The sequence below is a fragment of the Leopardus geoffroyi genome, chromosome A3 (genome assembly GCF_018350155.1).
Source record: "Leopardus geoffroyi isolate Oge1 chromosome A3, O.geoffroyi_Oge1_pat1.0, whole genome shotgun sequence".
Lineage (NCBI taxonomy): Eukaryota > Metazoa > Chordata > Mammalia > Carnivora > Felidae > Leopardus > Leopardus geoffroyi.
In genome coordinates, this window is record NC_059336.1 from 113,461,497 (window position 1) to 113,485,277 (window position 23,781).

At 41.5% G+C, this 23,781-nt stretch overlaps 1 protein-coding gene across 15 annotated transcripts in view; it reads right to left on the minus strand.

The window, feature by feature from the left end:
- Positions 1 to 23,781, minus strand: part of LTBP1 (latent transforming growth factor beta binding protein 1) — a 402,947-nt gene that overhangs the window by 181,617 nt on the left and 197,549 nt on the right. For all 15 annotated transcript variants that reach the window (XM_045447182.1, XM_045447179.1, XM_045447178.1 and 12 more), the window contains 2 exons: positions 12,707 to 12,931; positions 11,058 to 11,332 (listed from right to left, as the gene is read on the minus strand). In XM_045447182.1, coding sequence (XP_045303138.1) covers positions 11,058 to 11,332; positions 12,707 to 12,931 — 500 coding nt within the window. The remainder of the gene's footprint in view (positions 1 to 11,057; positions 11,333 to 12,706; positions 12,932 to 23,781) is intronic.

A 23,781-nucleotide genomic window follows, 5' to 3' on the forward strand; every position in this document is an offset into this window, starting at 1 on the left:
TTTTTTTCTATGTAGAGATACTGCAAGGAACAAAAAACATTTCAGGCCTCATACCGCTGTGTAAATTGCAACACGTGCCTCATCTGGTTAAGCTTTCAGTTTTTCTGTGTTTTATCCAAGTACACAGAACTCAAAACTAATAATTACCTGTGGTTTGGTTGCAAATAGTGTAGAAAAACTGAACGCCACAAATCATATTAATAGGTTTCTTGAGTTCCCCGGGAGCAGGAAACCAGGTCTGTCTTGACCACATTCTGCCACTTGTGGCAGGAACATTCACTGCTCACCAAAGAACCACTTGTCCCAGCTTCCCGGCATGTGCCAGCTTCCTAACTGCATCGGTCAGCTCCGACTACTGTAACAAAATATCACAGACCGGGGGGCTTGAAGAACAGACATCCATTTTCTCTCCGTTCTGCTTAAAATGCAAGATCAGAGCACCATCACCGTCAGCTCTAGTGAGGTCTTTCTTGCTGGCTTGCAGGACGCTGCCATCTTGCTGTGTCCACATAGGGCAGAGAGAGTGAGCTCTCAGGGGTCACTTCTTAGACAGACACAAATCCTATCACATCAAGGCCCCACCCTTACAAACTCATTTCATCTTAATTACCTCCTTATTGACTCTATCTCCAAATATAGTCACGCTGGAGATTAAGGTTTCAACATATGTTTTGGGAGGGCCACGATGGAGTCCATAGCCCTGACAGGCGGGGCCAAGTGACTCACTCTGAACAAGGGTTGTGGGAAAAGCAATGTCCCTTGCAGCACCTCTCTCCCCCTGCTGTAGGAATTAAACAGGCCACATATTCCGGATAGCACAGTCTTAACACAGTGGAAACCCATCAGCCTGACACAGAGCGATGGCACAGAGCTCCTGGCTTACCCCTTACACACCTAGCACAAGCAAAATGCAAGCTTTTGTCATGTTAATTTATTACTACAGCACAATCTATTCTGCTGCCAGCACTGAGCTCAATTCCTAAATGGCCCTGCCCTCATGAAAAGCATAGCCTTGTGGGGAAAAGAGGTTCATAATCAACAATTTTGAGATAATTAAATTCAAAATGGTCTGACTGGATTCCAAATACAGTAAGTAGAGTTCAGACAGAAGACAGTACATGTGGGTGAAGGACTTCAGAAGACTTTTGGGAGGTACCAATACAGGCTGGATTTGAGAAATCACTGTAGGTCCTTTTTTTTTAAGTTTCTTTATTTAGAGAGCACGAGAGCGCAAGCAGGGGCGGGGCAGAGAGGGAGAGACAGAGAATCCCAAGCAGGGATCGTCAGCTCAGAGCCCTATCTGGGGCTTGAAATCATGAACCGTGAGATCACGACCTGAGGTGAAATCAAGAGTCAGACACTTAACCGACTGAGCCACCCGAGCGTCCCTAGTAGGTCTTGACGTATCTCATTTTTGTGCAGTTTGCTCTGTCCATAGGCCCTGTGCATATGTAACTATTGGTGGCACATAAGATGGAAAAGAAGAAAGATGAAAAACTTACCAGTCAGAGGACCGCAGGGCTAAAAGTGGCCTTGGTAGTCTTCTCAGGCAAACCAGTTATTTGAAAAATGAAAAAAAAAACAAAAAACAAAAAAAAAACAAAAAAAACTGAGGGCCAGAGAGACAGGGAGCTTGCAAAAACGGAAAAAGATTATGGACATGGAAACCACCTCCATCTCTGAGTCTCAGGCTTCACATAAGTAAATGCGAGACAAGAATACCAACTTTTCCCTATTTTAAAGGTCAAGTAAGGTCATAAATGTCAGTGTTCTCTATCAGCTATCAATTTTATAAAAACACAGCATCTTACCAGGATGCCTGCCCCTAAGCCACAGAATGTTCAAACCATTTTCTTAACAGCTCCATTAAGGCCTGCACATTCTAAACCAGACCTCTTCAAAGTGTCATCTTGAAAGCATTGCTGTTTTTGTTCAAAATATTTAGAACTCCTCTGCGTGGATTTCAGAATTCTCTTCAAGGTTGAAGACATGCTATTTCAAATATCCAATGGTACAAATCCTTGCTTTCTGGAGGCTGAACTGACCCCAGGAAGCCTTCAAGCCACTGAGAACATAGCAAATGAGGGAGCTGCACAAGATCACAGACAGACTAATTTTCTCATGCAGCTCCATTAACTAGTTCCGAAAAATCCCTTCGAAACGGAAATTTCCAATCTGTTGGCCCAACAGCCATTGCTAGAATAAATGCACAGTCTCATAAAAGGGCCTCACTGAAAAGAATATTCCATTTGATACACTGATAAGTAAATTTTTTGATTCACAAAAGAAGACAAGAGGAGAAAGAAAAAAATGGAAGGACGAGAAAGAAAAAGAAACCTGTACTGTCCTCAATGTGGGAGAAGGGGCAGGGCAGGGCGATGGAGTCATTGTCATCTCTCAACATAGGGCAGTGTTGCTTTTTCTCCACAAATTTATGGGTCAGATTCCAGAGGACTGGGGTTTATTTTGGTTTTTCTGTACCTGTGTGTGTGTGTGTGTGTGTGTGTTTGTTTAAGTAAACCAGAATGATTCTACTTTGTTTTAGCATTATCTCAGTTCTAAGGGACCGTGTTGGCAAGGCCAAGAAACAACAGACCCAAGAATACCAGCTGAGTCTTTAAACATTTTTGTAATGTATAGAGCCTAAGTCAAACATCAATTCAAACCTTGGGCTTTTTTAAGTTTATTTATTTATTTTTGAGAGAGACAGTGAGTGTAAGTCGGGGAGGGGCAGAGAGAGAGGGACAGAAGATTTGAAGTGGGCTCCCTGCTGACAGCAGAGAGCTTGACATGGGGCTCAAACACATGAACTGTGCGACCATGACCTGAACCAAAGTCAGACGCTTAACCAACTGAGCCACCGAGGAGCTCCAAACCTTGGGCTCTTAAAACTACTTCCGGCATATTGTCATCTTCAAATGGAATGACCACAAAATCATATCACTTTGCCAAATTCAGAAGTGACATAACATGCTTCCACTCCAAACTGCCCTATAATTAATCCCAAGGCCTGTTCCTCAGCAAAAACAGGAATCTAATTATTAATAGGGGTATTATTTGAGTGAGCCCTAGAGGCATAAAACATGGAAATTTGATATTTCCAGTCATGATAAAGGCACTGTCACTGCCAATAAAATGAAAAACATCTGAGAGGAGGTGCTTGAGGAGGACCAAGAAAGCATAAACTTGGCTATTAAAGAGATTAGGGTGAGGGAATAGCCAAAGCTATGCACGTGCATAGGTGCAGACATTGGCCTAGGTAAAGACCGGTATCAGGCAGTAGGAAGGGTAATGCGTCTAGGTCGTCATCCATTCTCTCGAGTAGCCTACCTCAGTTCTAAGAATCTATATTTTGATTATCCTAATGTCTTAGTCCCACATTCCCCAAGTAAAGCTAGCAGTTTCCCTGGCCACTGGCAGAAGCCCAGAGACATGCAGACACATTCTCTTTCACATACAGCTCCTTCTCCCTTTGGGTCTTTACTGATCTTTTAAACTCGAAGGAAGAGAGGCCCTGAACGAAGTCCGTCTGGCAAAGGCTGCTGGAACCAGACCAGCCAACACTGGAGAGCTCCAGGCACCCATCGCTGACACGTGTGTGACACCTTCGGTGATACCTCCGCAGTTGACACAGGTAAGGTTTGGCAAGGGTGGCCGTTTTAGAGCCACTGGAGACAACCAGACTCACTAACACTCAATTAAATATTTCTTAGATTATGTCAAAGGAGTATTTGAGTGGGACACTGAAGAAAAACCCAGATGTCATAGGAAGTGCCTGGTGTTAATGGTTTATTCCACCTGAAGGAGGCCAAACTTCAGTAAATGCAATCAGCATACCCCATTGGGGCTCTCTGCTCACAGAGAAGGCAGATGTCTGGTAGCCCTGGCCCTGCCTTTCCCACTCACTGCCCCGCAGTACTTCTGCAAGAAGATGAAGGCCAAGTTCACCAGGGACAGACCTGCCCCCAAAAGCATGTGGCTGGGGAAATGGGTAAGGGGTGAGGGCCACATGCACACCTGTACCCAATGCTGACCCAGTTCTCCTTCCCACATAAGGGATGATATGTAAGTGAGAGGCCAAGCGTCTTTGGTAAAATGTCTTAGTTATTCCTTCTTAAATGTTTTACTTATTTTTTGAGAGAGAGAGAGAAGCAGAGAGAGAGGGGGACAGAGGATCTGAAGCAGGCTCTGCACTGTCAGCCAAGAGCCTGAGATGGGGCTCGAACTCACAAGCCAGGAGATCATGACCTGAGCTGAAGTCAGACATTCAACCTACTGAGCCAACCAGGCGCTCCTAGCTATTCCTTCTTTAGAAGTCTCATCGATTTATGTAGCTTGTAGACTCAGTTTAGGGAAATAGCCAATGTGAAGAGTGTCACAATGACTCTAGCATCACCCCTGTCAGAATATCCTAAACCACGTCTTTTACCCTACTTTTAGGCCTCATCCTCGCAATGCTCGTAGGTCACAGCAGAGGGGACTTTGTGGAAATTAAAGAATAGGTTTCTAAGCAGAACATACTCTCCCAGCTCCTTTAATTGAGCACTGAATTCTCATCCTCACTGCGAACAGATTTGCAAAGTCTACAGTCTGTCTGTAGTATCAATCCACATCAGTATCTATCCATAGGTATCTTTTCTGCCTTGTGGAACTGACAGGCCAAGCATCTGCTTCCCTACTTTCTCACTGGCTGTTGTGTGGTAGAAACCAAGAAATATTCTTCTTCAAAGTCCTGTCACAGAAAATTGAGCCTTTAAAAAAATTTTTTTTAGTATTTATTTTTGCAAGAGAGAGAGAGACAGAGCATGAACAGGGGGGGAGGAGATAGAGAGGGAGATACAGAATCCGAAGCAGGTTCTAGGCTCCAAGCTATCAGTACAGAGCCAGATGCAGAACTTGAACTCATGAACTGCGAGAACATGACCTCGGCCGAAGTTGGATGCTTAACCGACTGAGCCACCCAGGTGCCCCGAAACTTTTTAAAAAAGTACTTTCAGGGGCACCTGGGTGGCTCAGTCAGTTAAGCGCCTGACTCTTGATTATGGCTCAGGTCATGTTCTCACGGTTGGTGAGATCGAGTGAGCCAGGGACTGGGCTCTGCGCTGACAGCATGGAACCAGAGCCTGCTTGGGATTCTTATCCTCCCTCCCTCTCACTGTCTCTGCCCCTCTCTCCACTGGCGCTGTCTCTCACTCTCAAAAGAAATAAATAAATTTAAAAAAAAAAAGATAAAAAGTACTTTCAGCCATGTAATTAGGAGAGTTCCCACTTTGATGAGATCACAGTTTCTTGTTGATTTCTCCATGATGGTTACTTTAAAAAAAGTTTTTTTAAACAAAAGTCAAGTCCATTTGTTTGGCCCTTCAAAAATTGTGTGTGTGTGTGTGTGTGTGTGTGTGTGTGTGTGTTAGGACTAAGATTTAGAGCCTGAGGATGTTATGGAATTTATCTGCCAAAAGAGACCTATCTCCAATTATATAAACTTTTTCTCCAATGGCCCATCCGGTTTCCATTTTTCCTGTCTAAAGAGAACTGCTGGAACAACTTCTAGAACCTCTAGGAGGACCCCCAAATAATTCTCAAGTCATCTTAGCTCAGTTTTGCTCCTGCTCTTCTTATTTGTATGACCGGGAAGGAAAGGAAATAAAGGCTTTTCCAGTAATTTCAGGATCTCACAAGTACTGCTCTCTTCTCTCCTTAATCCACATAAGGATTATTATTTTTTTTTTGTAGTGAATACATATTAGAGTATTTAAACGAAAACGCAGAGTTTGTTTCTTACGGTTTTGTTTTGTTTTTTTAACTGTTACGGGCATTTTATGGTTGCAAGCAGGTTTGGGTGTTGCTTGAGCATCTTTATCTGTGCTAAAGCACTGTACTAAAAATATCTTTTCTGTTTAGACCTACTTCAGGTTTTCCAGTATTTCTGTTCTTCGTTAACTCAGGTGTTTATATGTGGAATTTTCTGTTCTTTTGGCATGCGCAAAAGGAAGGTCTTGAAGAATTTGGATTTTTTGTCTCGTCTTGTACGTCTGTGTCTAATTAAGGGGCATGTTCCCACATTTAAAACAGCACATGATTGCACAACCAGGCAAAGGCAGACCCAAGCATGGACATTGGACCCCAAGCCCTACCTCGTGATTCTAAACACTTCTCAGACAGGGTCTTTTCATACCATCTGGCATCATTAGGTCACTGCAAATGTTTGTTGCCAGCAACTGGGCAACAAATAAAACCTGCGTAAAACAGACACTCAAATGCCAAGTAAGTTTCAAATTTGGGTCACTATTAAGGGAACCAACTTAAAACAAAGGAAACCCTTGTACAACAGAAAAAGTATACATATTCAATGTCCCTGTGATGCAAAAAGAAATTGAGGGGGTATTTTCTGAAATTTGGCCTCTCCTTAGAGATGAAAACTAGCACGGAAATGTTCACATTTCCAGCATGTGAAATAACACAAGATTTTCCTAAAAATAGTTGGTAATTTTAACCATCGGAAATTGTAATTCTAACTTTATCTATACAGTGAGTAGACTTTCCAAAATGTTTTCAAATATATACAGAGAACACCCCCCCCCCCACATCTACTTCAGGCAGCACAGAGAGATAACTGCCAAAATTATGACTTGTTAACTGCTTCAGATTCAATTTACATTCAAGAAATCCATCCTCTTAGCCACACCATGCATTCTATTAATTTCTACTCTTTTAATACTTGAATATGAATTTAGCAATGCCTGTATCCAGCTCGATTCACACAGAAATCAATACTCTATGTGATCTAAAGAAGAAATTATTTTTAGGACTTCAAAGATGGAACATCACTTTCTCCAACAGTAAAACGATAGGCCTGATTCCTCCCCCAGCTCTACCCTCCCCCCCATATCTTGCCACACTCTGTCAAGTGTGTGACATTATAAATTCCCAATCCCATTATTCCTGCTCTTTTCTCTTCATAATACAAGCCAAAGAAATGTCCCCTGTTCTCACGAATTTATCACCACTAGAGCTATTTGCTGCTCAATGAATCTTCTCCACTCATCTGCTCTCGCTCCATCTCTGAAACAGCATTAGACTTCCTGACTGATACTCAAGAACGCACCACTCTTGATGTCAGTCAAGGATGGGGCTGCTTAAAACAAAGATGTAGCTACTCATCTTCATCTTACAACCCTCCCCCAGGGTTAATCATCATTGTGAGCATTTATCTGATTTCTGAAGCAAGGAAGTTCAGAATGGTCCAACTTATCACATCCTTTTTTTTTTTTTTTAAATCCCCCACAACAGCCAATAATCAAATCCTGATGCTTGATTCTTTACAAAGGCTCAGGAATTCATCTTTATTTTCAAGTTAACTTCTTAGATTGGACCCTGGTCAATTCACAAATGGACCGAAGCCAACGTCTCTTCCATGGCCTCCTCATGTCTACCATCCCCACATCCACCCACCCCGTTCTTTCCTAAGTTGAAACTTTTAAAATTACTCTCTAAAAATTCATAAAATGTATCAAAGTTACAGCTTTTGAGTTCAACTTAAAATTTGATTATTCTAAGTCTAGAAAGTTATCATTTTTGTTTCTTTTCCTCAAGAAACTTTCACATATTCTGAGACAATCACTTGAATGCCTACCTCTCAGGGTCAACAACTATTACAATTTTGTCTTATTTGTGTATGAAATGCATTTGAAAATAAACCATAACCATCATGGCGTTTTACCCCTAAAACTTTTAACATTCATCTCTCAAGAATAAGGAATGGTCCTACCTAACCCCCACATCATTATCCTACCTAAATAATAGTAATTCCAGAATATCATCTAATATCCAGCCCTATTTAGATTTCTCCAATATCCTTTGGAGCCAGGTGTTTTGTGTGTGTGTGTGTGTGTGTGTGTGTGTGTGTGTGTGTGTGTGCGCGCGCGTGTGTGTGTGTATTTCTAAGAGTTGATTAAGGTTCATATGTTACATTTGTCATTGGGTCTCATTTGTCTCTTTCTAGAAAAGTCACTCTGCTTTTCTTGTTTTCCCTCATGAGAAGATTTTTTTCTTTAAAGAAGCCAGGTTATAATATCCTACATTATGAATCTGTCTGCTGGAGGAGATATGTGTGTGATGTTTTTAGTTTGTTTCCCCTTTGCCTATGAGCTAGATAGGTTAGGTGTAAAGGCTTTATTAGATTCAGGTTAAATATTTTTGCAAGAATACTTCAAGGATGATGTGGAAACTCCATACTGTGTCACATCAGGAGGCACATAATGTCGGTTGTCCCACTTGAAACAATTCTGAATTTGACTGCATGGTGAAGGGAGGCTTCATGAAAGTGTTACCTTGATACTAAGTCATTTATATCACACTATGCCTCAGGTGTAAGGGGCTTGTTACCTGTACAAATGCATGCCAGGAATCCCAAGCTATTTCACTTCTCTGGTCTTTCCTAACACTCCCTTCTCCATTTCTTGCCATGTTCTCTTTCCTTTAATTCTTCTCCCCCACTTCTGTGGGAGCTTGCCTTCCTAACCAATCATGCATTTTCCTCTACCACTGAAGCAATTCCTGACATTCCACTATACAAAGATGCCCTGAATTTAAATACATGATCATAGCTCATGTTCAACTTTCAACCCCAAGTTTACTAACTATTAGAATGTGCCATAGACACAAAGGCAGTTTCTGCCAAATTTGTTTCGTATGTGACCTCTCATGGTAACACATAAACACAGTTACTGATAACTCTAAGGCATTCGAAGTCTCAAGAGCCAAAATCTGCAGCTAATAAGAGTGTTCCCACTAAGCAACGCAATGCACATCGAAGGAGCATTTACACAGTTGTTTCTGCAATTCATTCAAAAATCTACCTACACCACCTCGTGGAGCTTTGTTTGCAAACTAACTATAGCTAGAAAGCACACATATTTTCCAGCACCTCTGTAGGGACACGTCTTATATACTATTGACTATTTGCCAGAAATGTATTTTTTTAATGTCTCGATCATCCTAATTACACAAATTACTGGACAATCATAGGCACGCAGCAACATTTCTCAGTAACAGTAAGAGTGTTTTCTTGAAAACAGGTCTTATTTTGAAGCTGGGTATTAGTGACTACACATGCAAAATAAATTAAGAACTGAGATCATTGTCTGGATCATTCTGACCAGAAGTCAGAAGAGTATCCAGATAAGGCAAAAGTATTCCATGGAGTTTGAATTATTTGGGGAACTCTACCAATTATCCAGCTCGCTTTGACCGTACTGTCCAGCTTACGCTTGAAAGTAAATAGTTTGTTTTTATCCTTTCTAGTTCGCAATCCTCAGCCTACTATTATACAAAACTGGTAAGTTTGTTAATACCTCATTTTCTTGCTTTTTAGGCTCTGTGTCCAACTTGGAAATTAGGGAGAAAGATACTGGGCACAGAGTTTTAAAAGGACCTGCCTTTTCCTTTCTCATGACCAATCTAAGCTGGAATGGCTAAACAATGCAAATGGCACCAATATCACCCTCTCTCTCCAAGGCTACTCTGGGGCAACATTGTGAAGTATGAAGTTTATCTTCAGCCCCACTATCCCTACCAAAACCTGACCTTAGCACAAAATCCAGTCTTTACTTCTAAGCTACATTTAAATTGATGATGTTCCTTCTCCAAGAAGCATTTGCTTAAACCTGGTCTTCAACTGAGGAATGAAAAGGTTCCCTTCAGTGAGCATTTCAGGTATCTGTAGGCAGACAACAAAGGTGGCGTTTGGGGGATCAAGCCTTCCTTGCTTTACTAAAATTACAGGACATAAGCAATCATCTACTCTATTTTTAAGTTTGACTATCTGGATAGATAAGTACCTTCTGAGCTAATATTTGCAGAGTTCTACAACATTTGCAAAGCAGACACATTACATGTCTCATCTTGACAAACCCCCATATTCTTATCTCTACCTTACAGATAAGGAAGCTGGTCTCCTAGCACCTACTGCTGGGGCCATAGCTCTAGGCAAGACCTTTAACTCTATTCACATGGGTTCTCTTTTCTAGCTGGGTCTATAAACCAATTTTGTTTTACTGCCCCAGAAGAAAGATTACAACCCTACCATACACTTGTCTAGTACCTAAAAAGCATTTTCTAGGTTTCTAAAGCAGTAACAACTGACTCTATTACCTACAAATACTTCACACACACACTAATTTTCTAATAATCAGGTAACAACAGAGGAATAATAATACATTTATCTCACCGACTCTTCTCATGGGGGATCCAAACCATATGAAATGACAAGAGCAGAACCACAGGAAAAAGCCACAACATTATCATATGATCCGAAAGCAAGTAGCACAACATGGTTGGGGTAGAGGAACCAATATATTTATATTGTCTTTGCTATGTATATTCAACAGTGAGTTTTAAAGAAAACTCAGCCTTTCTCTCACTTTATGATATAAATATAGGCCTAAAGTGACGTGCAAATTCAATATTAAAATGCACGTCAAACAATTCCTGCATTGCCATGGTAGTTACGAATTTTTATTAGCAGAAAGAAGATGCCAAGGTATCACTGCACAAAGGGGTCAAAATTCCTCTGTACCTACAACCTACAAACTGTTGCAAAAAGGCATAAATGTTTTCAAACATCTTTGCAGAATAATACATCTCACATACCATATCTCATGCCTGACTTATTTTATTCACAGATCACCTTAAGTGAAAAAATATATAAACAGGCAATCATGGACTTCTGGAAGCATTTCTGGAAGATCACTACTTAATATTATAGACTGAGTTCAGCAAACTTTTTCTGTCAAGAGCTTTACAGGCCTTATTTCAGGATTTGGGGACCCCATGATCTCACCAACGCTATGTAACTGTTGCCAACAGCATGGAAGGACAGACAGTATGTAAATGAATGGATGTGGCTATGTCCCAATAAACCTGTATTTACAAAAAATGGGCCCAGGAGTCAGTTTGTCAACCCCATCTATTGAAAACCATTTTGCCAAGTCTGGCTTTCCTATTAAAATGCCATATCTACAATGCATTACCCAAATGGGAGGGGCAATGTTGCTTACCTGTGACCCAATGGTTTCCTGGAAGCACCGGCCAAGCTGCGTCTTAGCAGCCACAGGGTAGACGTGGGGAATGACCTGCTGGTGAGAGTACGTGGAATGTACGGTCTGGGTCTTCTGGACGGGAAGCCCTTGGTAAGAGATTTGGGATTGGCCCGCTTGAGCTTCTTTTGTCTTCTGGCCTGTTGGGCCATCAATTCTTGAAACCTGATGTATCTGAACTGAAGCCTCCGGAGGGTGTTTCACATGGATATTGACTATGTTGGGAGGAAATTTCACTAAAAGAGATTAGGAGAAAATTTTAGTCATGAATAATTAACAAGTGAGTTAGCATGAGAGCAAGTACAGACACCCACATAAACTTTATAGTACACCTAGTGTGTATGTATTTTTGCTGCACAGCCATCAATTCTGGAGAATAAAAGGGTACACTCAAAACACAAATTAAACCTGGATTTGTGTCTTTTAAAGAGTAAAATTGGACGTATAAAGAGACATTAAAACCTTTCACAGTAACACATTCATGAGACAAGAATATTCTGGGGGCGGGGCGCTGCGTGGCTCAGTCGGTTAGGCATCTAACTCTTGATCTCGGCTCAGGTCATGATCTCGATGTTCATGGGTTTGAGCCCTACATCGGGCTCTGCGCTGATGGTGCAGAGCCTAGTGGGATTCTGTCTCTCCTCTCTGCCCCTCCCCTGCTGGTGCACGCACACGCATGCGCGCTCTCTCGCTCCATCTCAAAATAAATAAACTTCATGCTGCCTGTGGTCACAGGTGGGTACACTTTATCAAAGGACAGTAGTAAAGGCTCAAGAGTTTACTTTTGCATTTCTCAATGTTTCTATTGCCAAACTTGTAAGATTTACCTTTCTATGTCAAAAGAGGAAATACAGTTCCACAAGGCATAATTCCCTTATCCTGAATGTCATGGCATGTCCATACCTGTGGGACTCCTGAACTATGGAAACTACTTACACGTGATATTTTATATCTGTATTTACTTTCTGCAACTTCCAAATAAAATTTCACCTTCTGATGCTAACTAACATTCAAGTTTTAAAGACTAAAGGCCTTAACACTTCTCTGACCCCTTTTCAAAAATTGTTCATGTGTAAGAGATGCCAGGTTTGAAAGAATGAGTTAGTCATAGAATTTCTAAGCTCCAAGTGACCTACTTTACCTTCCTCTACAGATGAATAAAGTGAAGCCTAGTGAGGTTAACTGATTGTTTATAACTAAAACCAAGCGCTCTTCAACTACAAAATAAACTCGATACTCACCAGCAGGTACTAGGCAATCCACTAGCTCATTAGTCCTATATGAGTCTGAACACTGCCTTGCTCATCTTTCTATTTCCTAGGCCCTGCCAGAAACATGAATGTAACAGCTCTTGGTGCTAAGAGCCAGCATAAAAGGATGGGCTCCTTTTTACTTTATTTCCTAGATACTAAATCTCTATGGCCTAGAAAGTACTGCAGCCACATACCTGAGCCCATATTCTTTCCCTGCCACCATTTCCCAGGCCACAGATCACATACTTCTTTCTGTTTCAATACCAGTCCCGCCATCTGCAGATACGTGCTTCCACATGAGTTAGGCAGGTTAACAGACATCTGATGAATGGGCAAAAAGAAAATAAATAACCTTACCTTTGACTCCTTGTTGGCTAGTCATGGTCAGAGGCAAGGTATGTGTAGAGTGGACGACGTGCGTTCCCAATGCCTTGCCTGACTGCTGAGAATGCTGGTAAAGTTTAGGCACACTGGCACCATGGACCGGGATCTGACAAAGCTTCCCTGTGAAATTTGGAGGGCACTGGCATTTGTCTCTTGAACTGCACTGGCCACCATTCATACATGGAAGATGGCAAATTACTACAAGGGAAAAGAGAAAATGGGGAGAGATGGGTAGTTTCTGAAATGCTAAGTAACAACCAATCAACAGAATCCCCAAAACCCACAGCCCATGATAATCATCATATTCCTGATGACTTTAGTAACAGTCAACAAAGAAGTCACTACACTATGAAAACAATGGACTATTACTATCTTTTTCTTCCCACCTAAAGTCATTTAACTCTCCAATTGCTTGTGGTTGTTCTCCCTGACAAGGGGAAGAATTCAAAGTAGCCACTCAGGATTTTTATCTATCACAGTGTCTTTTTCAGTATCTGTTGCATCCTATAATTACCTTGATTTTGTAGTGTATTACTTGTTTGTTAACTGTCTCCATAGACTATAAAGTCCTTGGGAAAAAGTGATCTGTCTAGCTTAGTGATTTTTATATCCTCAGCACCTAGAGTAATTCCTGGCACACAGCAGACATTATTTCCTCAAAGAATAAACAAAGAAACAAATGAGTGTTAAAAGCATCTCTTGATACGGGTATTCTCTTCGTAAGACATGGAACTAAGTGCTACCCAGAATCAGGGAGGAGAAGAGCCTGAATCCTGCTTTATAGGAATATGCAATCTCCTTGGGATAGACCACAGTGAAACTGAGAAGTACCAGAGTGATTAGTAGTATGGGCTTTAACTGATTAAGAATAAAGAAAGATAAAAGGACACGTGGGGTAAAGAATTTTAAGAAGAGTTTTAAATTCTGGCGAAATTCAGCTTTTAGTCAACCTCCTAATTAACTAAAATTCTTCCTATCAGCCTCTTAACATAATCAGACTCCTACCAACTTGAACAGTAAAAGTGCCTCAACTCCATTTCCCTCCAGCTTCTACTCTCTTTTAAGTCTTCTCCTCTTTTAAGACCAACCTTTCAAATGAACTGCCTTGACACACTACCATCTAGCTTGGACCAGGCTGTGCTTCCCTCTCCCTACCTCTCTTCTACATGACACTACTCTTACCAAGATCACTCACGGGCTCTATGTTGCTAAACCCAATAGATGGATTTCATTTTTCCCTTGGTTTCCATCACATCTCACTCATCTATTCGTGCTCCTTCCTCTCAGACCATTGCAGAAATATTCTTTGTAGACTCCATTTCTATGCCTTTTAAGTACTCGTATGCTTTAAGGCTTATTCTTAACCTCTTGTCCTTACTAATTCTACACACGCTGTTTCTATGATTTTACTGTGTTAGATGGTGATGTCATCCAAATTGGTATTTCCTAACCAAAGCTTTCTGCTGAGTTCCAAACCGTCTACTACAATGTATCTTCGTGTAGATATTCCACACGTGACTCAAACTGGAAAGGTCCAAAATCGAACTCCTCACCTTCCCCCAATACTTCCATTCACCAAGTGGTCCTTAACAGAAACCAGACTGCTGCTCCCCCATTTCACCCATCCAAACGTCCAGGCCTAGAACTCCTCCCTTGTCAACATTCATCAAGTACGTCCATTTCTCTCTCATCACAGGACCTCTGTTCCTTGTGAAGCTTTATCACTTATAAATCTCACCTCATTCTCTTTTACTCCACTACACTGACTTTCCTTCATTTCTTCAGTTTGCAGAGAACCTCTTGGGCTTTATCCACCCTGTGTCCTTGGCTTGAACCCTCTTTCCCTTCTGTCCCCCTCAGCTACCTAACTCCTACTTATCTTTTAGACTCTGTTTAACCCTCACCTCTTCTAGAAGCATTTCCAATTGTCCTTCATCTGGGTTTGGTACCCCTCCTCTGGACCTCCATGGGTTCTCATTGGCTACTCATCACAAGTAAGCTCACTGAGCTTACTACTGCATGAGTTAGTTGTCTGACTACCTTTCTGTATGCCTCATTCAACTAGAGTTCTGCGATCACGGGTTTCCTCTTGGTATGTTTTACTTCCAGCATGTAGTTCAGCTTTTAGAAGAAAGCTGGAGAGGCACCTGGGAGGCTCAGTCAATTAAACATCCAACTCTTGATTTCGGCTCAGGTCATGATCTGACGGTTCATGAGACTGTAACCATGTCCACCTCTGTGCTGAGAGTGTAGAGCCTGCTTGCGATTCTCTCTCTCCCTCTCTCTCTGCCCCTCCCCTGCTCTCTAAATAAATAAACAAACATTAAAAAAAGAAGAAGAAAGCTGGAGATCAATAAAATACTGGATGAAGCAATGAAACAATTCATGCCTACCACTTTGGCAAATACCATTCTAGGTACCACAGAAGATTCAGTCCCTGCCCTTCAAGAACAAAAAAAAAAACCGAGGAGCTAATACATGGTAACTATCATTACAGATCAGCATATAAGTGACAATCGGAAAATATAAAACGTAAATCCTGTGGAATATCAGAGAAGAGAAAACTCATTTCTGGGAAAGTCACAATAGACTTTACAGGGATAAGTCTTTGGGACTTTGGGATAAGTCTTTGAAACTGGGCAAGATTCATAAACACAGAAGAGCCTTTTGGGAAAATAATGTGTGTAAAGAAGGAGGCAGGCATATTTGGGAGATAATGAGTATGGCTGTCTTGTTAAAACCTTGGGTTCCTGAGGCAAGGGGTCAAGTGATAAAATGGGTTGAGTCAAGTCAGACAATGCAAGCTCTTAAAGTCCTCCTGGTAAGAAATGTGGGTTTTATTCTACAATCAGTAAGGGAGCTCGGAAGCTTCAAGGAGAGAATTCAGGAAGACTCAAAGACTGTTCCAGGAAGACTCCTCTTGTGATGGCATGTGAGAGTAGTTGGAATAGTGAGTGAAGGTGGGGAATTCAGTTAGGGCACTACTTGAAATACAAGTTGACAAACACCCAGATTAGGATCACAGCAATGAGACCAGAGTCATACACAAATACAATGATAGAAGGAGAAATCAGTACAGCATGGAGATGGGACACAGGAAGTGACAAACGGGCTGCAGAAGAGAGGAGACGACGGAGGAGGAAGGAAAGAGTCAGGAAAATGACCAACGTAGCTGCCTAGAAACTGTGTCCGGGGCCTGCCCATGCTGGATGGAATGTGACATATGCTTTCTCCAGTGCCTGAGGTGCTAGGGAAGAGAAGTCAAAGCTGACTCCATGTTGAGTCAAACACTTGATTAGTCCTAGTTCACTTCCGATTTCAATTTCTAGAACACTTGGCTACAGTGGGTGTGCTCAACATGTAATGGGCAAGGAGAGCCAGGCCAAGATTTAAATATACTACAAACAATTGACCAGAATAAGGCACTCTTCACTTTGCATAGTTCCAGTACTCTTGGATCTCAGTGGCCACAGTTTAGTTACGTAACACCAGTCTCCCCAATGACACAGTTCCAGCTTTAATTGTCACAGTATATTAATGCTGAATTACATAAAGCACAAACTACTGCTAGCTTTTTCCTGCGTGAATGACACTCGTGGAGCATGAGCTCTCATCAGTCGTGCTTCTTCCAAGTCTGTCGGCAACTGGTCCCGGCACATATATTGTTCAATTCGTGCACAGACAGCAAACAGGGAGGTGCATTGCCCCCTCATCTCAGGGTAATAAACTCATAGGACATTTTTACACAAGTGCATAATCAAAAGAGGGTATGGGGCCAACACAAAATCAAAGTGTAACGAAGAAATAAAAAGTGGTAACAGTGGAACTGAAATTGGAAAGTGGTGATGAGGGAAAAAAATGAAGATGTCCCAGAGGAAGTGACATGGAAGGAACGCTCAGTTCACAGCTGTGAAAGCACCAAAGATAACATGTTGGGAGTGGATCCAAACTCAGGAAGGACCAGGACAAGTCACTGTAGCAGAGAAAAGATACTCCACGTCGTAAGTTACACAACGAGATGAAAGCAAACTATTCAAACTACTCTTGATAAGTTCTACTCAAAGAAATAAAACACTAATTCTTAGTGTTTCTAACATTTTAAATTAGAGGGCATTAACATTAGTTGCACTTCTTTTTTTGCATTCCCCTATACATTTATAACTTACAATGAGGAAGCTTTCGTGTTTTGACAAAAAAATTTTAAAGGTCACGGAACTGGTCATTTTCCTACTGATTATTAAGGTCATTTTGCACAGTTTCAGTTATGTGGTCCCATAGTAGCATGTAAGGTAGATTCCCTAGGATCTATACTAATATAACTTCATCTCTGTCTGTAACCATCTTTTCTCTTCAAAGAAACGTTAACCAATTCACTTCTGTGAGACATTTCCCGTATCAACAGATTTTGAAATCTAATATGAATTTAATTAGTTTTGTTTAAATCTACCTTTAAAACCCTGAGGCAGGTTTCACATAAGTGTTTCAAGGATGCACCAGTCTAAGAGGATACAGCAATAATCCAGAATAGAGGTCTAGTAACCTTGTGTGTCTCTCTCTGTTCATAAAGGAAAGTTTCTGCCTGCCTTATTCTAACCAGTGAGAGGGCACTATTTATAACTATTTATGATTGAGAGGTAAACTATCTATTAGCCTGTTCCAGCATTTTCTAAAATCTAAATTACAATATCAAATTCTTTGCCTCAATTCAGTAACTACACATTCAGTGCTTTGTGGCAGGCACTCTTTTTATAGTTCAATAGTCTTTTATGTCAAAGAAAACAAATTTAAAAATCAATCTACAACTTCAGGATTTAACTATGAATCGTTTCTTTCTGTTTCCAAATTCACGCCGCTCTCAAAACAATCATCTAGTGATATACAGTCTGTGCTGCCAGTGTTCTAGAAAAATCTCAACACATGAAGAGGAAAAAGACTAAGTTATCTTTAAGGCTGACTTGAGAAGTCTGGTTGTAAGTCTAGCTATGGCACATATATTTTAGAACGTGTAACCAGGAGGTGTAACGCAGAATGCTAACAAATCCCATCTCCGTGGCGGCCTGACATTTTGCCGGCCATCACCATAATTCACGATACTGCATCACATGGCCACCTAGGACCTACTGCAAAGAACAAGAGGTATATGGGTCCTCGGCCTGTTATTCCAGAATGTGTGATTTCATGACAACCACTCAATGTATCTCACACTACTACTATACCAGGTCAAAATGAGCCAAAGGCTCCATGTTGGAAGAACAGGAAGTTGGAGGTTTTAAATTTGTCAAGTATTTGAGTGTGTTCCACCATTCCCTCTGGTCTAGAAAACAACTTGCAGTACTCAAAAAATCGGGATGACCCAACAGTCACATTTTTCGCCACAAGCTGGAAGTTCAATGGATAGATATTAACAATTTGTATACAAATATGCGCCAAATGAGTTTTCTCAAGACGCATACTAAAAAAGCCATATTCTCTCTTTCCTGTTATCTCAGTTGACTATAAAAATACTTGAGCTGCTTGTCCCCAAAAGGCGCCCTAGGAATGTACTTGACTTTCCTGCAGCAACGTCCAGGCCCCTCCACCCACCCCCTTGATTCTTGTGCCAGCAGACAGACCGTTTCAAGTTATTGCTGCTAAGGCGGGACAGGGAAAACAAACCTCTATCTGAAGAAAAACCTACATCTGTCATTTCACAGAACAGACACACACATGACTTTGATTTGAAGAACTACTTAAAGTTTCCCACTTGTCTCTGATTAGAAGAATAATGTTCCCTTAAAGGGTTTCAGCATTTTTCTTGATATCCCTTGGAGTACTTAAAACACACACACACACACACACACACACACACACACACACACACACACACACACAATATTTTTAGAAAGTAAAAGTTATCACTTTATTTCTTCCCCCAAACATGCCTACACTGCCAGAAAGTGGGTGAACAGTGTAGTTGTTTAAAGCTTTTGGGTAACAAACATTAGATGATAATTAGATGCTACAAACTACACTTTAAGAACCTAGTCCACTGTTTTCTTTATATATATATAAATAAACAACTTGAATGTTTGCCTTTGAATTCAGTAGGCAGCACTAGAAAACAAAATGAAAACAAACAAAACAAAACCTGGAGCTGAAAGCGAAGATGCTGGTCACATCCTTCTGACGCCAGAAAGATGGCGAACTGAGGGGGCCCAGCCCAACACAGGAGCCAAGGGAGAAAGCACAGAGATTAGTGGGCATTTACTAAAATCTAAGTGTGGGTTTTACAGAACGTAGAGACTTACAATTATTGTGTTCTAAAATTGCCTACAGCCAGTTCTTGGTTATCTGTCCACTAACTTCTACTGACTCCCAGACTCCACCAAGAATACATGTGAGATCCAGTGGCCAGAACAACCTGTCCAAGGAGGTGGCCTTTAAGCCTAAGAGGAGAAGAACCCAGTGATGTAACAAGCTGGCAGAAGAGTGTTTGCAAAAAGAAGAAATAACAGGAGCCAAGATCCTGAGGGCTTAGAAAGGCCTAGAACCCAAAAGGAGACTGATGCGGCACAAGTGTGGAAGGCCAGGACAAAGTGAGAATATCTGGGGTGGAAGGACCAATACAGGTCAACTTCCGGTCTCTTCTCACAAGGATATAGGGGAACCAATAAAAGTAGATACAGTGAAACAGAAAAAGTATAAATAAAAACTTACAGCTCAGGGCCAGGGCGGATAGCAATTACAGGAGTCTGAACCAGGCAAAAAGAAAGAGGAAGGGTTAAGTAACAAAAAGTAGGATCTTCTATTGTATACACATGAAATGTGCACTGTAAATGTGCATTGAGTTCCTGGATCTCACTTTACACTTTTCAGTAACTATTTAGCTAGATTGAAGTTAAATTCCAGAAGGTTTAATTTAAAACTCATTAAATATAGAATCATTCCATTAGTAAGAGGATTTTTTTTAACATGTGAGAGAAGAGATCCGTGCTCTTGGTAATACGTGCAAACGGGAACAACAGAGTCCAAGGAAACCTTAGGCAAAAGGGCAAAGCTCTTGTTAAAAACGCGCCCACACGCAGTCGGTTAAGCGTCCGACTTCAGCCAGGTCACGATCTCGCGGTCCGTGAGTTCGAGCCCCGCGTCGGGCTCTGGGCTGATGGCTCAGAGCCTGGAGCCTGTTTCCGATTCTGTGTCTCCCTCTCTCTCTGCCCCTCCCCCGTTCATGCTCTGTCTCTCTCTGTCCCAAAAATAAATAAACGTTGAAAAAAAAAAATTTAAAAAAAAAAAAAAAAAAAAAACGCGCCCACCACACTCTCCCCACCAGAGGGAATCTCTTTGTTTCACCTGCTTCGGTAATTAGGAAGACCATATGCATCCCATCCCCACTTATCAAATACTGGCTTGTGTTACCGGGCTCCAGTTAAAGGCAATGCAGATCTCAACAAATGCAAAATATCAACCTTTAAACAAACAAGAATTCCAAGAATGTCATTAGTTTTTAATGCTGTGTGCATTAGCAAATGCTTCAGTACCCTGTTCTGTTTATAATCCAGGAGATTCGAAGCCGTGCCATACACATGCACTCTAGAGCTTCCAATTTGGGATGAAGCCATTCATCATCTCAGCTTTGTTTATGGCTTTCTGTCCCTTTATCATCAACCTCACCAAAGCAGCGAGCTATCAAATGTGATCTGCTCTAATACTCTGCATAACCTAAAGAGCTCCACTTACCGAGGATATCACAAAATTCTATTTCATACCCTTCACACACAGAAGCTGTCAGTGTAGCTATCTCCTAAAAATTCCCAAACACCAGGGCTCTTTAATCTTTGGGGGGGGGCGGGGGGGGGGGGAACACAGCAGCATTTGCAGACTGCAAAGTAAACACAAGAATCCTAGACACCTTGGGGTGGGTGGGTATCCTATAGAAACAATCTTTGAAAACTGAAGCAGATTTTTTCATTTTGTGGGTTACGGTGTCCCCATCTGCAAAAAGGGACAGCTCCATGATCCAATCTACAGGGGTTTTTTCCACTCCTGAAATTCTGGTTCTCAAAAGTCTAACCAAGTTAGTTAACACAGTGCCATCCAGATCTCCTCATCTCATCTCCTGTGAATGGCAGGGCTTAAATTTTAAAATGGGAAGAACGTGTATCCAGACCCTTGCAATTTGCGTAGATGTGACTGAGGTTATTCTGTTAAGTGGTGTATTTTACTGAATTATAATGCATAATCAGACACCAATTCAAATGTAAGTTTCATTCTTATTGCCAAAGCAGTTAATAAAATGCTCATGGAGTTAAGAAAAGCAGACTTCATTTGGGAGAATTATATAAACATACCCCTTTGGGGAAATGGTAATCCTGCCCCTCTAATGGACAGTGAAACAGGTTTCATAAACATGGTAACAGGCTTCATCCTCAGAGACCCTATATTCTACAACAGTACCGCTGCAAAAATCTGCATAGAACCAATGCCATCTTAATTACTGCAGCCTGGCATTGTCTTTGATATCATTGCAAAATGCTCTCCCAAGAACCAAGCAAAACCACTTAAGCCTTGTAGCAAGTACTACCGCTTAAGCTACATACAACAGCATTACAAATAAAGGTTAAAACCTTTTTCATTTATTTTATGCTAATTTGCAAGCTCTGTGGTGTCTCAAGAGACCAAATTCGTACTCTCAGTAAGTTCAGTACTACCTGCTTGTTATTTGCCTATTCCTGAACCTCAGGAAAGGACTTAAATTAAATCTGAATTTAGAATTTTAAAATATTTGCAAAGTCAAAGCCTTGACAATACATATCTGTCTTGAGGACACGAAGTTGCGTTAAAACCTCTGACATCACAGCAAATCACAGAAAGGACTTAAATTAAATCTGAATTTAGAATTTTAAAATATTTGCAAAGTCAAAGCCTTGACAATACATATCTGTCTTGAGGACACGAAGTTGCGTTAAAACCTCTGACATCACAGCAAATCCAAATTCTTGCAGCCCTTGAAAGTCTGGTTCAAATATGGCCTCCAAAAAAGGGAATGGTCCTCCAAAGAAAGGAGCATGATGCATAAGAAGAAAGAATTGTAGAGCCATTTGCCACTTCATGGGAGCACCTAACAACTTGTGTCACTTATCACTCTGCCTTGTATTAGAATCATTTTTTGTTCTTCCTTCTTGTACTTGATTTTGAAAATGGTAGGCAAGAGGCCATGGTGTTCTCATCTTTGCATCCCCTGTATCTCATCGCATGGTATTTTACAGATAAGAACTCATAAAAAAGAAAATGTACATCAATACCCTAAAAATTCCAAATGTAAAAGAACACAAAATGTATACATTTCTTTAGACACTCTCTTTTTTCTTGATACATGGTAACTTTAGCATCCCCTGTAGTTTCCATCTTGATTCCAGGAAGCACTGAGGTTTCCACAGAGGTGCTAGAAATTATCTCCCAAAAACCTAATCCAACCACTTTATCCTACAGATAGTGAGCTACAGAGACTGAGTGTCCTTAGGGCACCATGGCTGGGTAGTCACAGAAATGGCACAAGAACGCAGGTGTCCTAAATCCTGGTCCTGTGCTCTTGCCACACAGCCCTTAGGAGGGAAGACCCAAGAGATGTCCCTCAAATCTCACCACACAACACAGTCTTATCTCAAGCCCTTTTAAATTCTTCTTCCAGGGGTGCCTAGGTGGCTCAGTCGGTTAAGTGACTGACTTCTGCTCAGGGTATGATCTCATGGTTCGTGGGTTCAAGCCCCACGTTGCGTTCTCTGCTGACAGCTCAGAGCCTGGAGCCTGCTTCAGATTCTGTTTCTCCCTCTCTTTCGGCCCTTCCCCCACTTGTGCTGTGTCTCCCTCTCACAAAAATAAATAAACGTTAAAAAAAATGTTTTATAAATAAATAAATTCTTCTTCCAGAGGCTTGTTTCTCATAATTGATCATAATAGGGTTTGCTAATAAAGCCTTAACACAGATGGGAGGGTTTATCTTGTTGCAGATGAGGCAGACTCATGAACTTTTCCAGGGATCTAAATACATAGGTTGAATCACACCAGGGATCCTTGTTCTTTTAATAGATACATGGGTTTTCGGGGACATCAGAGGACAAACATCAGAGGAAGACTACGGGCAGATTCAAGAACACTGAAATGAAAAGGGAAATGAACAGGACTCGCTGCACAGCATTAGACAATTTCCATCACTGAGAAAGTTCGATTGCCCAGTGCTGCTCGATCACTTGTCCCCAGTGAGCTCAGAAGTGAAGGCCAGAAGGTCAAAAACTAATGTCTGCTCATTCAATGAGGATTTAATGTAGATCTACCAGTGGCCATGTCCTATTCCAAACGCTTGGCAAACGTAAGTCAACAACACAAATTCCCTGCCCTCCTGGCACTTAGCTTCTGTCATCTATGGTCCTTGTGAGAATGTGGGCATACGCAGAATTGCTTTAGGGCCCAGGAGCCAATCAGCAGGACAGGGTCGGAGAAAGAGCTGCTCTCCCAGTTCTGCAGGCTACTACCACCTGTCTGGCTCTTTCATGGCATGTGAAGAGGCGTCAGGCAGGGCAGAGAGCTGGGAGTTCTGGAGAAGGAGAAGGGGAAGGGTAGGGTTCTCTCCTGGGGCTCCATCTGGAGTGGACCTCGAAGGGTCCAGACAGGAAAACCTGAAGGGATGCTATGTGGTGAATGCAGCCACCTGCACTAGGTGACAAGCGGGGCACCCTCAGGGATTTTCAGATATACTCGCAGGGAGAATGGGGGCAGAGGGGATGAAGTTTCTGTGTCAGGAGGTAAGGGATTTGGGCTAGCATACTCTGGGTTTTTCACAATCACTATATTATCCATACCCATGAGCAGGCGAAACCCACAGGGACATCCAGGTGACAGGTATCATGACTATAGTTCACATTTGCAATCTTTTGCTACTACACAGCCATATTGTTCCCTGCTATATATTGCTATACAGCTTTAACATTTTTAGGAGCTACGTAATATTCTATTAAGTTGACAGATGATAAATAACATAGCCATTCCTCTGTTGGTTTAGACTGCATTTCTTT